General features: G+C 50.7%; 1 protein-coding gene across 1 annotated transcript; it reads right to left on the bottom strand.

The window, feature by feature from the left end:
* Window positions 1-707: 707 nt before the first annotated feature.
* Window positions 708-13,718, bottom strand: LOC105465263 (SMYD family member 5). The gene is made up of 13 exons (XM_011713595.2): window positions 13,597-13,718; window positions 8,968-9,076; window positions 7,750-7,889; window positions 7,181-7,302; window positions 6,724-6,793; window positions 6,023-6,127; window positions 5,122-5,184; window positions 4,824-4,894; window positions 4,396-4,502; window positions 3,925-3,981; window positions 2,974-3,068; window positions 2,233-2,303; window positions 708-2,137 (listed from the first exon to the last, which is right to left on the bottom strand). The coding sequence occupies exons 1-13, from the start codon at window positions 13,690-13,692 to the stop codon at window positions 1,987-1,989; spliced, it is 1,257 nt and encodes a 418-aa protein (XP_011711897.1). The 5' UTR covers window positions 13,693-13,718; the 3' UTR covers window positions 708-1,986.
* Between the last annotated feature and the right edge of the window lie 2,165 nt (window positions 13,719-15,883).

Raw genomic sequence — 15,883 nt, 5'->3', positions numbered from 1 at the left:
TCGTTCTGAGGAAAGGAAACGCCCACAGAGGACAGAAACTGGCCCAGGTCATTTGGGACCAGTGCTCAGACTGCTAGTCTTAGATCCCAGCACAGCTTCCTGTTGAGAGCCAAGGACGCTCTGGGAAGCCAGAGTTCATCCCCTCAGGAGAAGACTCATGTTAGAGCATGGGGATCCAAACTGGACCTCAGGGCCAGGCATGGTGGCCCATGCCTGTAATCCCAGCACTTCAGGAGGCCAAGGTGGGAGGATCACTTGAGCCCAAGAATTCAAGACCAGCCTCGGCAACAACATAGCAAGACCCCATATGTACAGAAAAATCAAAAATTAGCTGGGTGTGGTAGCGTGACCCTATAGTCCCAGCTACTCAGGAGGCGGAGGTGGGAAGATCACTTGGGTCCAGGAGTTCAAGGCTGTAATGAGCTATGATTGCATTTCTGCACACCAGCCTGGGTGACAAGGTGAGACCCTATCTCAAAATTAAAAAGCCACCCAAACTGGACCTCAAGACCCTTGCTCTTGAGCATTAGAACATTTGCATAGCAGAGTGTAAATAAGAGCAGAGGTGAGCCCAAGCTGTTGAGCCTGGAGCCCCCATCTCCTACCATTACCTGGTCTAATCAGTACCCCTTTGCACCCACCTGTGACTGCTGCACGCCTGGGGCAGCCTGCCCAGCCACTAGCCACAAAGCATTCCTGCAGAGGCCTATCACCACTTACATTTTATTGAGAACAGTGGGGGGCAGAGGGGGAGTGCTGACTGTTGTGAAGGAGTAAGAACCCAGTGGGTAAGGGGCCAGACAGGTTCCACCTGGCTCCATGGTGCAGAAAAGGGCCTGTGGGGTGGGCACCTGTCCTCTCTGGGATCCCTCAGCAGGGGAATGTGGCAGGCTCCTCCAGGAAAGGGAGGCATTGGGAATGATAGGTTGTAATTCCCATAACATCCAACCCAAGAGTGAGAGGGGTGGTGCTAATCTGGGGATAGGAGGGGACAAGACAGGGCTACTCTCCAAGTATCTAGCCCAGCTCCTCAAGGTTTCTGGAAGACTTCAATGTTCCTCTGTGGAGACCCTAAAGATGGAGATTGAGGCCAGGAGAGCCCCTCACTGACCCATTTTAACTGGCCCCAGGAATACCAGAGCATCCTAATCTAAGGAGCAGAGGCCTGTCAAGCCCCAGGTCTCAGCCATGCTGCTGAGTGCTCATTAGGAAGCAGGTGTGAGAAAGGGTGATGACCCCCGACGTGTCCCTCCTGAGGAAGGCAGAGGCCTTTTCCATACTCTATAGGGCCAGCCACTATGCCAGGTCCTGAGAGGCAAGGCACGAGTTACAAAGATTCTGGAGTCTGGAGAAGGGGTTAATCTCCACTTCCCCAGATGTCCAAATGGGGGTGTGAGTAATCCCCCTGTCCAGCATTCCCAGGAGACAGCCTCAGGGAAGGAGCTCAGGAGGCCCAGATCCTCCTGCCCGCCTCTCCTCGCTGTGCCAGTGGTCAAGCAGTTGCCTTACCAGCCACAGCTGTGGTGGGGGGAGGTGAGGGCGCCTCACCACCTCCCCTCTCTGCTTCAATGAACTCGGTCTCAGATTTACCCCCTCAAAAGAAATCAATAGCAAGTTGAAAAGGGAGAAGCCTCCGGTGAATGGGTGAGTATGGGCCGTGGGGCCAAGGAGAAGAAAAGCTGTTAGGCCCTGGCCCTGATTCCAGCCCCTCAAACCCTAGAGTGGAAGAACCTCAAGGGGAGGCCAGTTGTGAAAAGCTCAGTGCCAGTGCAGAGTCTGAGCCAACTCAGCAGCAGTGTCCAGGGCATGAGGTCTGGTGGGGGTTGGGGCCAGGGATCCAGGCTCTGTCCTACCCTCTGGCAGAGAGGGCTCGAATGGGGAAAGCAGGCAATGGGAGTGGGAAGTTCCCTCCGAGCCATTTCTCTGGGGGAAGAACCCCCTTTTCTGGCAGGGTCTAGGGCAGGGCCCTTTCTGGGCAGGGCAACATCACACATCAGTCATCTCATCCCCCAGCTCTGCATCTTCTGGCTCTCCTTCCTCCTCCTCCTCTTCCTCCTCTTCCTCTTCTGAGGTCACATTGGGTTCATCAGCCTCTGCCAGGCATTTGGGACAGGAACAGACAAACAGATAGTTCTCCCTGCAGCGGTGAGGGATGATGAGGGGGAAAAGTCAGGGAGCTACGGGACAGAGGACCCCAGAGCCCAGCCGCCCAACCATGTCCCCAGCTGGCACCTGAGGATCTTGTGGCGGCTGTGGCGGCTGCGCTCCCGCTGACAGCAGTCCAAGTAGCTGATACAAATTTCCTGTAGGGTAGAGAGGTGCAGTCTGATGGTCTGTGCTCTCTTAAATGGCATAAGGGTCTCCCCAACACCTACCCTATCTCCAACCACTGCCCCATCTCTAGGAGCCAGGCTTGCGCTGCCCTTCAGTGAAGGGGCGGGCTGCCCTCATCCAGTTCCCAGTGCCTTCAGTAGGCAGGCCATTATAAGCCTCCAACAGCCTGTGCCTGAGACAGAGGAGACTGGTTAGCCTCAAGCCGTGGTGAAAGCCAGTCAATGGCCAAGGTCTGCAGCTGGGATCACAGGTCTTGGTATCGATGCTACTTGCCCTGAAGAAGATTCAACGAGGCACTGTGCCTGCACTAACAGACAAGACCGTAAACCCACAAAGAGCTATCCCCTGCTTTCTTAGAAACTACATATCTGCATTTGACCAAAAGATAGCTGGGGACAAGAATCTGAGCACATATGTGTCCCTCAAACACTGTCCTGAGGCTTTCTGGAGTCATATTTTGAAAAAGTGAGGTAGGGTTAGAACAGAACCATGAGCTGAAAGACTCAGACCCTAAGGTATGTGGGGATTCCACCCAACAGCCTGAACTTCAAGTGCTCTAGCCACTGCTGCTCCTGATCCCTGCAGAGAACTTCCAAGGCCCACTACCCACCCATCCCCATGGTTCCTGGCCCCTCTCACCTCTCCTGGCTTAATATCCTCCAGAGCAGTGACATGCAAAAGGAAGTTGTTTTCTGGAAAGGAGGTCTCTGCATTGGGCACACAACTGTGGTTGCCTGGATCACAAGAGGCAGGTAATGAGGATTACTGCCTAAAAAAAATAATAACCTCAATTCTGCAGAGCACTGGATCCTTTCTTGCTCTTTCACCCCTGCCAAGGCTGAGCACGTTTTGGAACCCAAGTTTCCAGACTCTGCTTCCAGTGTTCTTTCCTGAACACCATACAGCACAACACAAATGAACTCCACAGCACTTCCACTCCAACCCGCTGTGACTGGCCAACTTCATTCTCAGTCGTGTTCCCACTGTCTCACAAAGGGAGGGACAGGGCTCTGAAGGAATGCCCACCCAAGACCACTTAGTTCTGCCTGCTATTGGACATCTAGTAACAGCTGACACAGGCCCTCTGAGAATCCAGTTTGGGAGAGCAGAGTGGCCCAGGAGCCTGGGAGGAGGAGTTTGTAGTCAGGAAACCAGGGGATGGGAGGCTGAAGTCTGGAAAAGGCAGCTGTCTGAGCTGAATCTGCCCCTCCTCATCAGGTGCTGATGAGACTCGCCCTCTAGCCTGGGCTCCCAGTACTCCCAAATCTCACAGGGCAGTGATGGTGCAAAGCCCATGCATCCCTTTGCAAGAATCAGAGCTCTATGCCTGCCTTAGTACAGGGCCTGGCCTATTGTAAGGTTTTATACATAATAAGCAGGTATTATAGCACAAACAGTTGGGTGAACAAATGAAAAAAATGATAGAACAAAAAGGCCCTGGGGAATTCCTGTGGGAGCTCAGACCTAATGGGGCTCCCAGACTCAACCCTACCAGCCTAGAAAGGGCCAACTGAGAAAGATAAACTGTGGCTGCGAGGCCACCTGACAAAGGCGCGCCTAGGACCATCCCTCCTCAACGCCATGACTCACAGCAGCTCTGAAGCACAAAGAGGCCAGATCCTTCACAGTTAAGAAACTCTCCAGTTGCTGTAAGACAGTAATATACAGACATTATTCTACCCATTTTTATAGGTAGGAAAAGGAAACGAGGCTTACAAGGACAGGCACTGTCCCCACTGTCCTGCCACCCCACCACACTAAGGCATCAGTCCCTACCATATTACCTAAACTCGCCTCTCTCAGACAGAAGCCTTGCTTTTCTGTCTATAAGACACCCTATTTATCCAGCACCCCCTCTCCTCCCAGCATCAAGCCTCTGGATAAATCTTGGGGCTGTTTCTCACCTGTGTACCCTGTGGATAGAGCTGAAGCTCCCCATAGGCACAAAGGGATTACCTTCCCCCACCATTAATACAGAGCATCCTGGGCAAAGATTTTGTGTCCACCATCTGACTAGGGGGTCACCATGGTTGGGTGAGGCCAAGGCCCTATCTCACCAACCTGCCTCGATGTCCTTGTACAGCTGGTCAATGAAGATGTCAAGTTGCTCACGGTCCTGAGGCTTCAACTCCAGAGCGTCACAGGCATGGACCCACTGGCTTAGGGAGCTGGGGGTCCCAGGCAGCCCATGGTTGGGGAGGCGGAAGCCCAGGTCACAGGGCTCTCCACCTCCAGGTAAGTTAAGCCCAAGAAGAAGGGTCTCTCACCCTACCCCATTTCATTCTCCAGGGTGGAGGCCCATCTTCCCCAACAGAGGCTCCCCAAAACAGATGCCAATGCCTGATTCTGACTCCTGCCACTGTGTCCAGTTCAGTGATCTGCCCAGAGTCCTACCCTACCCCATCCCAGTCTTGAAAGGAACTGTGGCTACCTTCCTCAATCAGTTTCCCACCCCGAGAGTAAGTTCAGTAGCTCTGGAACATTCTAACCTGGTCCCGATTCCTTGGCCATTGGTCCCAACAAGAGCAAAGAGAGACCGGAATCCATCTGGAGTGAACCACTGTGGGGGCAAAAAAGAGATAAAGAGATAAGCGCTCATGTTAACAGCCACTTGCTTTTCTTCCAATTGGACTCTGTTCGGGAAGCCTTCTGTGAGTCAGGCTCATTCCAACTCCAGAAGACCAAGTCGGCTTTGGCTCAGCTGTCCCAGTAGGAGATGCTGACCTTGTTGCTCCTGGAAAGCTGGAGTAACAAGGAGGCCACTGGTCCCACCCTCTCCTCACTCACCTGACTGACTGCTTCCTCATAGAGGGCCTCTGTGAAGAGTCTCCGCAGAAGTTCCAGTTGGCCCTGGTTTAGGGGAAGCAGAGAGAGATTTGTATCCCTGGGGATTTCCCATTAGCACCCAGGCAGGGCCCAGGCGACTAGGGAGGGAAGGAAAAAGGGCCAGCTCTGTAGACTGAGCTTTCCGTAGGGCCAAAGGAAGGCCACAAAATCCACCTCCAAAGAGCTTTGGCAGTCTGCCGGCCTGTTCCAACCTGGGGTGGCAAACCCAAATTTCTCTCCATTTTCCAGCACTTGTACCAGCAAGGCTGAGACAGCCTGAAATGTCTATCCACACCACCACCGTCAAATCTCCCTTGACCTGGCCTCCAGACCAGCTGGGCTCTCCCACTCCCTTCCTGTAAGTTCAGTGCAACAGGGCCCACCCCAGATGCAAACCTTTTACACACCTGCCTCCACCCTCAGGCAGCTCCTGCAGGGAAGTCTGCTGTCCTCAGTGAGGACCCATACTCTTTGATTGGGAATGGTCACTCAAGACATGGGCAGTTTCAAGCTGCTCTCTGATTCTGTGGCCCCACAACCCTCTAGTCTCCATTCTACCTGATTTTCCCACTGCTCTCCTATGACAAGTCCTGCCTTCTAACACCAGTTAGGGAGCACTTTCAGGGCAGGGCATCCAACACGCCCTTCCTCTGTTGTCACCCCACTTCCCAACTGTGGGTCCACATGAGGTCATGAAGTAAACAGTGGCAGGAACGTAAGTCCTCTGAATCTATTTCTGGACCCAAGTGCTAACTCCTTCCTGTAGCTGAGAAGTGATCAAATGTGGTGCTTCCCACAGATGGCCAGAGACATCCTAGGGTATTTGGGGAGGGAATGAGACAGGCCATGGGAGAAGAATAACCTTGAATTTGTCTCCCAGAAGTTTATGGACAATTTCTTCCTCTTCGTTGGCTGTTTTGTTACAGAACTGGGAGAAGAGCCTGATCCAACGGTCCTTGTCCTTCGCCTGCAGTGAACAAATATACTTAAGGGTCACAGACACCCACCTTCTTACTGGCACTCCCACCCACTTAGGAAATACCACCACATAGGAGCTTATAGGGGCCCTTCCTCTGCCTGAGGCTTCCTCCCAATGGTGCCCACCCCAAACCATCTCCCCAGCTGGAGCCCAGATAGCCAATTCAACAACACTTGGAAAACACGAGAAAGAGGCTGAGGAACAACATTAATAGAAGGGCGGTTAGAGTGGCTTCTCTCGCTTTATGTAAGACGCAATCCTGAAAAAGTGGTGCTTATAAATCAAATGCATGAATTGCTACTGCACAAGGCATCTTCTGTATCAGAAACTATAGGCATACTATCACACTGGTCTTTAAGTTAAAAAAAAAAAAAAAAAAGACTACAGGCAAAATGAGCCCTCCACTCCCTATGCCTGATTTATGTTTAGCGCATTCCTAAGGTTTTATATAGCAAGGAGCTCTCCTTTGGGAAGGCCAGGAAGAACTCTGCATCCAAGCTAGGGCTTTGAGGTCAGGAAAAGACCAAGACCAAGGGTTGAATGGGGCCAAAGTCAGCTTCCCCGAGAGGGTTGGGTGGGCTCACCTGCTTCACTGTGGCCACCATCCTGGCCATCAACATGATGCTTGCAGTCTCAGGTGGGTAGTGAACGCTCCTGGGGAAAGAGAAAAAAGATTGGCCTAGAAATTCTCTCCCTAGTAGCTGAGCTCAGGGAAGCCGAGTCTGACTGGTACAGAGAAAACTTCCTACCAATTCCATCAATTACCAAGAGAGAAAGTTCATAGGCAAGGACTTAGGCAAGACTTTGAATCCCAATTGGCTTAATGGGGCTCTTTCTGGGAGAGTGTTAAATGCTAAGGACAGAAGGACTGACAGCCCAGATTAAAAGCAGCGGATAGGGTGATGTGACTTCTGTTTAACCCTAAGAAAGGAGGAAAAATCCAAGGGATTGTAACTTAAGAAAGATGGCAACACCTGATGACCCCAGGCAGGCAACCTGAGAGGAAAGGATAAAGGAAAGAAGAGAGGAAAAGTGACCCACCTCCATGCCTCCTGAAGCTTATTGAGAGGATGCAAGGGGTCATCCTGGGAAGGGCCTGGGCACAGGACCTGGTGGTATTGCTCAGTGGCTGCCAGCCGACATTCTGCACTGCAGTACATCACCTGTTAGGTGGGATAGAAGTCAGTACCCTAGGATCTGGCCCTAGTATCACCTCCTCTAACTGCATTCCTTCCACAAATAGCCCCTGAGCTGTAGCTTAGATGTATTATGAGAAGAGAAAACATAGGGTGCTCTGGGGACATGTGAAAGGCACACCTAGGCTTACAAAACCACAGAAAGGGAAGAGAACTTTTCAGGTAGAGGGGAGAGCACTTGCCAGGTCCCCAGGAAGAAAGCGAGCTCCCACCAAGCCCATTTTCCAGACAATGTAACTGTGCCAGGGAGGATGAAACTGGAACAATAACCAAGCCTTTTCAACATCTTATCCTACATTATAGGTTTCAAGGGCCATGACCAGGTCTGTCATTGCTCCTGTGTCCCCACTGAGGACTCCAGCTAAGGCCTCCCTCACCCACCCCCTTCCAGGTATACTCCCCAAGAATACTCACTTGGCAATGAGGACAGTTCTGGTGGAGGTCCTTGCGCACAGTGCACAGCTCTGGGTGAGGCAGAACCTGGCCTGGTTTCCCGGTCAGCCTCTGGGCATTCTCCTCTGCCTTCTCCAGTGCCCGAAGGCAGTGGTCACAGGCTGAGGGTGAGAGCCAGACACGACAATGTCTTGAGAACAGAGGCCATATCTATCCCTTTCACAGCCCTATGGAGCACCTGCTATGTGTCAGGCACCATTCTGGTGTTTTCATAAAAGTTTGGGAAGTGAGTAAATGAATAATTACATGCATGCATGAATGAATGAATGAATGAATTTCACATGCAGCCAAAGGTAGATGATCCCCTCCTCCCTCTCAAGGACCTCCTGGCCCTTATTGTCTAACTTTCCTTGCTTCTTAATCAGACTCACTCTGTGGGGCTCCCCTACCACCCCAACACTGGGCTTTTCCCATACTCTGGGGCCAACTGACCCTCCTTTCATTGCGTGTCTCCAGCTTAAGAAATGTGTGGGCCGGGCACGGTGGCTCATGCCTGTAATTCCAGCACTTTGGGAGGCCAAGGCAAGTGGAGCAGCTGAGGTTAAGAGTTCAAGACCAACCTGGCCAACATGGTGAAACCCCGTTTCTACTAAAAATACAAAAATTAGGTGGACATGGTTGTGCGTGCCTGTAATCCCAGCTAGTCAGGATGCTGAGGCAGGAGAATTGCTTGAACTTGGGAGGCAGAGATTGCAGAGAGCCGAGAGCGCACAACTGAACTCTAGCCTGGGCAACAAGAGTGAAACTCCGTCCCCCTCCCCACAACTCCAAAAGAAGAAAAGTGTGAAAAAGCATGTGGTCAGCAAAGCCAAGGGCATCCTACTTGTGCTCACCCCTAACTCAGCCTTCTTTGAACAAGGACCATGTAGCCTCCTCTTGGTGGAGGACTCCACTTTGGCACTGGGCCTTCAGCATGACCATGGAGTCAAACTTGCCTGAGTCCTGCTGTGCTCCCTTAAGGAGCACATCTGAAGAGACTCCCACCACAGGAATTAGCCTCAAACACCTGAGACTGGACAGAGGCGTGGTTCTCAGGCATAGTCCTTCAATGGAAGACAGCATTTCCTCCCAACACCCAGAGTTCCAGAGACATCAGCCAGTAGGGATGTATGCAGCTCACTTCCATGCACAAAGGCGACTGGGCCCAGCAGCCATAAGGAGTAGGAGAGCTGTACTCACCTCGGTAGCGATAAAGTGCATTCCAGAGAAACTGTGCAGCCACCAGGGGCCGTTCTACGAAGATGGTCTCCCCCTTCCGGATCAGCTGTGTGGCAAACAGGCCCTTTCCCTAAGAGGGCAGAGGGATAGGATGGCTGTAAGAAGGAACAGAAGACATAGCTCCAAGCGCTTCCAGGAGGCTGTCCAGCCTCACTCCCACATGCCTGACTCTTAGGAGAGGCCTCTGCCTCTGTGAGTTCATGGAGACTGGTCAGTACCCTCCATAACTTTCTCCTCTGGAAATGCAGCTCTGACCTATTTTCAGTTGCACTCCTTTCAGCCCATTCAGAGCAGAAGGCCTGGAACAGGGAGGAAGCCACAATGGCAGTCATCTCAGATTACTCAGAGAAATTTTCTGAGTATGGCCAGAGCAGGGCCAAGGCTTATAGCAGGCTGGGGCCTCCAGTACCAGGAGCTGGTAACAGCAGGGCACTCATCTCTCAGTCAGCCACATGCCACTCCAGGATCCTGGCAGTGGTGTTGCTACACAGGCCTGCAGAGAAATCCTACACCATGGGATAGGGAAGCCTTGTTTGGGGGAGAATGTGCCCTCTTCCTTGGTCAGCTGAATACCCACAGCACCTAGCACAGTGCCTGGCATCCAACAAGTCCTTGGGGGTTGCACTGAAAGAAGGGAGCTAATACTAGTACCAGTCCTAACATTAACTTGCTGTGAACCTTTGAGCCAACTGCTTCACTTTATATCTGTTCCCCATTTGAAAAGTGAGCATTATAATAATACCTACAAGGTAGTTTCCAGGGTGCAACGATATAGCACAGATGAATGTACCTTATGAGCTTTAGCTTCTTCCTACTCAATGAGAGGTACAGGAACTGGCAACATGGGCATCACCTAGGACTCTGTTAGAAATGCAGAATCTTAGGCCCCGCCCCAGACCTGCTGAATCAGAATCTGCAGCGTAACAAGATGCCCAGGTGATTCACATGCATGTTAGTTTGAGAAGCACTGGTCTAAAACACTATATACATCATGTAAAGGATGAAAGATGAGAAAACAACCCCTGAACTGCCATCTCTCAAACGTGCAAAAGGACTCAGCAGATGGCTTCAGAACCCAGGCAGTTACTGGCCTTATTGGGCATATACTCCCACTACTCAAAGAAGATGTGTGGAGCCCTGCCAACACTGAGCTGCCGCAACAAAAGGAGAGGAAAAAAAATGCTTGACATCAAAGCAAAATGACATGTCAGTGTTGCCTCCCAGGTAGCTCCCTGACTCCTTAGAAGGCCAGATAGGGTTGCTCTCAAACGCAGAGCGAATAATCTCAACCCTGTGAACAACTCTGGAAGCTCTATCTCACAGTAGAATGGGACAGGTGAAACAAAACCAGAAGGCAAAGCCCTGGGCACACCCTTGCCTGGCTTCCTGGAAGCCCTTCCCCCTATGCCTTGTATCCCGTCCCAATCTAGCAAATTGAAAACTTGGCCTTCCTCTATGGGACAAGACAATATGAACAGGGGACTCACATTATTTCTGACAATCTCAAATTTCAATATTGGACAAATATAGATCTCCCTCTCTTTGTGAAGGACTAAATGCAGAAAATATTTAGTAATCAAAATAAAGAGAAAAGAATCAGAGTTGTTCCTTTATAAAGTCACTCATTCCCAAAACTGATGAGCATACTTCAAGGAAAACAGAGCTCTAACTCATATTAAGGTTGGGCTGGGCGCAGGGGCTCACGCTTGTAATCCTAGCACTTTGGGAGGCTGAGGCGGACGGATCACGAGGTCAGGAGTTCAAGACCAGCCTGAATGATATGGTGAAACCCTGTCTCTACTAAAAATACAAAAATTAGCTGGACATGGTGGTGTTCGCCTATAGTCCCAGCTATTTGGGAGGCTGAGGCAGGAGAATCACCTGAACCCAGGAGGCGGAGGTTGCAGTGAGCCAAGATTGCGTTACTGCACTACAGCCTGGGTGACAGAGTAAGACTCCATCTCAAAAAAAAAAAGAAGGTTGGAGAGCACTGAACCTGAATGAAAAGGGACAAACCATACATCCTTCCAATTTGAAAAAAAAAGTATTAAAAAAAAATCATGCAGGCTGGATGTGGTGGCTCATGCCTGTAAATCTAGCACTTTGGGAAGTGAGGATGAAGGATCGCTTGAGCCCAAGAGTTTGAGACTATTCTGGGCAACATAGCAAGACCCCATCTCTATTAAAAAAAAAAAAATTGTGCAAAACTCTAAGACTATGTAGTAGATTTTTTTTTTTTTTTTTTTTTTTTTTTAGACAGAGTCTCCCTCTGTTGCCCAGGCTGAAGTGCAGTAGCACAACCTCAGCTCACTGCAACCTCTGCCTCCCGGGTTCAAGCAATTCTCATGCCTTGGCCTCAGGTAGCTGGGATTACAGGCATGCACCACTACACCCGGCTAATTTTTGTATTTTCAGTAGAGATGGGGTTTTACCATGTTGATCAGGCTGGTCTCGAACTCCTGACATCAAGTTCAAGTGATCCGCCCGCCTCGGCCTTCCAAAGTGCTGGGATTACAGGTGTGAGCCACCGTACCCGGCCTAATTTTTGTATTTTTAGTAGAGACAGGGTTTCACCATGTTGGCCAGGCTGGTCTTGAACTCCTGACCTCAAGTGATCAGCCCACCTCAGCCTCCAAAAGTGCTGGAATTATAGGAATGAGCCACCATGCCCGGGCAGACTATGTAGTAGATTTTAAAATCTTGATTAAAAGAAGAAAGCCCACAATAAGCCATGCTGCTATCTGGCTAGTGCACCAGTATGGTAGTCCAGCTGGCTTCCACTGGACCTGGTGAAGTTTCTGTTCTGATTGGTCATGTCTCTGGCATAATAGTTGATAAATTTTTGAAAAGTCATTCCTATCCACAGAAGCAATAAAAAGTAGTCAAAAACTACTCCCACTTGAGGCCCTGGTCTATAAAGTTTCATGACCCAATTCTCTCAAACCGCTATTTAAACAATGTAATGACAGAAAACATGCAAAGCTTTTTTATTTTACCAAAAAAAAAAAAAAAAAAACCACACACACACACACACATAACCCTCATGTGGTAACTTGAGGAAAATAACACAGAGAAAAAAAATCACAAACCAATCTTATTTGAATAGAGAAGCAAAAAGCCCAGGATAATCCACGCTGTTACCAAGTCCAGGAAGGTATGTTATTTTCTCCAGCTGCAGATCAGATATAGGCAAGGAAAGGGCGATTGGCTGGAGCCTTGACAGATGCCTGGGCCAGGAAATCTGTGCAAGGAGAGTGGCTGAAGTGATGAAGTGAGAGGGAAGAAATGAAGAGAGGAAGAGGCTGAGAGACTGGGGGCTAATGAAGAAAAAGGTGAGGAAAATTACTGCAAACCAAGAATGATGGAACTGAGACATCTTCAAACTGTGGCCACCCAGGAACACTAGAGACTATAGAGATGGAGATATGAACAGGTAAGGAGACCAAGGATGTAGGGAAGCTGATTTACCAGGGAAGGAGCAGAGTGCTCCAGATACCTTTGGAGCAGAAGGGGGGCAAGGGAAGGTTGGGCTGGGAAACTAAATCAATACGATAATGCTGAGAGCAGATGACAGACAACTAGAGATCTTACATCTTGGGCAATAAACAACGATACACACAGCCACTACACAGGATAAATTATTCAACCTCACTAGTAACCAAAGAAACATAAATGAAAACAAATATCATTTTGCACATATCAATAGGCAAAGATAACTAGGAAAAAAATAGTGCTGGACAAAACAAAAGGATGTTTACATAGAAAATGAGCTCTAAGATTTTTGACTCCAGGTTTCAAAAACACAACAATAAAGGGTCCATTAATAAGGGGTTGGTTGAGAGGGTTGCGGCCCTCTCACGGAAAAAGCTACTACTCACCTCTTAAAAATTAATATGTAGAAATAGGCTTGATATTGAAAGACTCACTGCTGCATCAAAAAGCAATTTCTAAAAATGTAATTTTAACGTACACATCTTTGCACAAGTATAGAAGTATGAGTGATTTTTATATTTTCTCTCCTTACACGCATTTCTATTTTTTTCCACAATGAACTTTTGGAACACAATAAAAACGACAAAATCATGTCACCTTCCGGCTAAAAATTCTCCCAACGCCCCCACGGCCTTTGGACTCTGGTCCAAATTCCTCAGCACTCCAAGGACCTTCGTGAAGGGTCTTGGCCTGTCTCCTCATCCCCCCACCAAATTTCATACATTAAGTTCGTGAGGACCCACACTCTTTTACACCTCAGTTCTCTCTGCCCAGCACGTCCCCGCCCACAGTTCCAGGGACCCAGCAGCAAAGCCCCCTAGCCCCGCCCCGAGCAGTCACAGCAGGGCCTCCGGCAGGCTGGCCGGATTCCGCTGGGAGGAAATGCGCACGGAGACTCCGGAGGCCCGGGTCTATCGCGTGACCGCGCCACGAGCCTGCGCGCGGGGACAGACTGGGAGCCCCCGGGCCGCGAGCAGGGGCCGGGCCGTAGCGTCCGAGCGGCACGGAAGCCTCTAGGCTGCGGGCATGGAGTCCTGCACGGCTGTCTCCGTGGCCGGACTGGGCTGAGGCTCCCAGCAGGACCCGCCCCGACCTCACCTTGGCGCTGCTCACGAAACGGACTTCCACGGAGACCCGGGCGCGGCCCGCCACGCCCACGCAGAAGGAGAACACGTCGCACGTGGAGGCCGCCATCTTGGCGCGCCTCCGCCTTATGACCCTTAACCCCACCTCGACCTGCGAGGCCCCACCCCCTTCTGGCCCGCCCCCGGCGAGAGTGCCTCGGAGGTTGCGAGGTTTTGCGCTCCACCAAGTCTGAATTTAAGTGCCGTGGTTTGTTGACGGGGGTGTAGTTGGGCCTGCCTTTGTGCTTTTACATCGGTACCTTTTTGTGTCTGTACCTCTGTATCAGAGTCTGTGTACGCGTACATAGTTTTGATGTGTGTGTCTTTGAGTCCGTGGCATGTTTTTTTTTTTTTTTTTTTTGAGACAGTCTCACTCTGTCGCCCAGGCTGGTGTGCAGTGGCGCGATCTCGGCTCGCTGCAACCTCTGCCTCCCAGGTTCAAGTGATTCTCCTGCCTCAGTCTCCCGAGGAGCTGGGCGTACAGGTGTGCGCCACTAAGTCCAGTTAATGTTCGTATTTTTAGCGGGTTTTACCATGTTGGCCAGGCTGGTCTCGAACTTCTGACCTCAAGTGATCCGCCCGCTTCGATCTCCCAAAGTGTTGGGATTACAGGCGTGAGCCACCTCGCCCGGCCTATGATGCATGTTTCTGTGTATGTTGTCTCTGTCCACACAGTGGCCTGTCTTCACTGAGTAAAGCGCTCTCTGGACCCAGCCCTAGAGTGGGACAGCAGAAGGCCAACTTACTCCTATCCTCCCTAGCTCTCAGCCTGAAGGGAAGGACTAGCTTATACCCTGGAGCTCACTCACCGCACCTGAAGAGTCCAGGACAAGATTTCCTTTCTCGGTAATCCCTCTGGCAGCAGGGGAGACAGTCCTGCCAAAGGTCAGGGTGGACTTGTGCCTCTCTCAGATTCTTCAGTGGCTTAGGGACCTTGCAACCCGGGGGTAGTAGAGGAGTCCATAGTGGACCTCAGGTCTGAGAACCTCTGAAACTGGATACAGAAGTGAGTGTGCATATGCACACACTGTCGTGAAAAGGGGGAGGGGCCTGTTCTCACATTCAGGACCCCAAAAAGCTGCAAACCACAGACCTATGGCATTTGTCCCCACAGCTAGGCCTGACTATCAAGCCTTGTTTTGTTTCCTTGTCCCCTGATTTTGTGTGTTTTGTTTGAGACAGGGTCTCGCTTTGTCACCCATACTGGCATGGGGCGATCTCGGCTCACTGCAGCCTCCAGCTCTCGGGCTCAAGAACAGACTGGGCAACGTAGTGAGACCTCGTCTCTCCAAAAAATAGAAAAATTTGCCGGGCATGGTGGTGCGTGGGAGGATCATCTGAACCTGGGGAGGTCGAGACTGCAATGAGCCGTGATCAAGCCACAATTATCTATCAAATAATTATAGATAGATAGATAGTTGACAGGGACAGAGAAAGGTTCTTGAAACTGACCCTGCCTCCCCTCAAGCCTGCAGTCTGGTGTCAAGGAGTGAATAGTCCACGGACTTGGGAAAGATAGATAGTTGGCAGGGCCAGAGAAAAGGTTCTTGAAACCGACCCTGGGTCCTCTCAAGCCTGCAGCCCGGTGTCAGGGAGCGAATAGTCCACGGACTTGGGGGCAGACCTACCCCGAGAGCAGCTGGGGGCCGTGCCCTCACTCACCACCAGGTGGCAGGGCAGGCTTCCTTCCACCCCTCAGCTCAGTCCCCAACAGCCATTCTAGAATCTGAATGGTCTGTGCTACAGAAATCAGCTCTGAAAATCCTGGCAGCAGGTTTCTTTCAGAGAAATCGAGCACATTCTTGAAAAAAAAAAAAAGGAGCCATGAGTCAGAGTCATGAAAGGGGGAAATTATAACTGTCCTGTGAACACACAGCAGAGTTTATGACAAAATGCCAGCCTTGGCATACACAAATACTTCTATAAAAAGATGGGGCTTTGAGAGGCCAAGGCAGGAGAACCAATTGAAGCCTGGAGTTCAAGACCAGCCTGGGCAACAAAGGGACGTTGTCTCTACAAAAATGTTTAAAAATTAGCCAGACGTGGTATCACGTGCCTGTAGACTCAGCTGCTCAGGAGGCTAAGGTGGGAGGATCACTTGAGCCCAGGAGGTTGAGGCTGCCGTGAGCTATGATTGCACCACTGCACTCCAGTCTGGGTGACAGAGCGAGACCTTGTCTTGGCTGCTGGGCCTGAGCTGCTGCTGAGAATGGTAACAGTTCAGACAAAACAAGAAAACGTTGGGAAACTTTGTGAAGTGG

This window comes from Macaca nemestrina, chromosome 13 (genome assembly GCF_043159975.1).
Source record: "Macaca nemestrina isolate mMacNem1 chromosome 13, mMacNem.hap1, whole genome shotgun sequence".
Taxonomy (NCBI): Eukaryota; Metazoa; Chordata; class Mammalia; order Primates; family Cercopithecidae; genus Macaca; species Macaca nemestrina.
This window is presented reverse-complemented; position numbering and strand designations above follow the sequence as displayed.

Bases quoted from the DNA above. Each gene is read 5' to 3' on its own strand.
- LOC105465263 (XM_011713595.2), bottom strand. From the start codon at position 13,692: ATGGCGGCCTCCACGTGCGACGTGTTCTCCTTCTGCGTGGGCGTGGCG. The intron at 7,890-8,967 runs GTGAGTACAGCT...TCTCACCCTCAG, and splicing joins TGCACTTTATCGCTACCGAG to CCTGTGACCACTGCCTTCGG. The intron at 2,138-2,232 runs GTGCCAGCTGGG...TCACCGCTGCAG, and splicing joins AGCCGCCACAAGATCCTCAG to GGAGAACTATCTGTTTGTCT.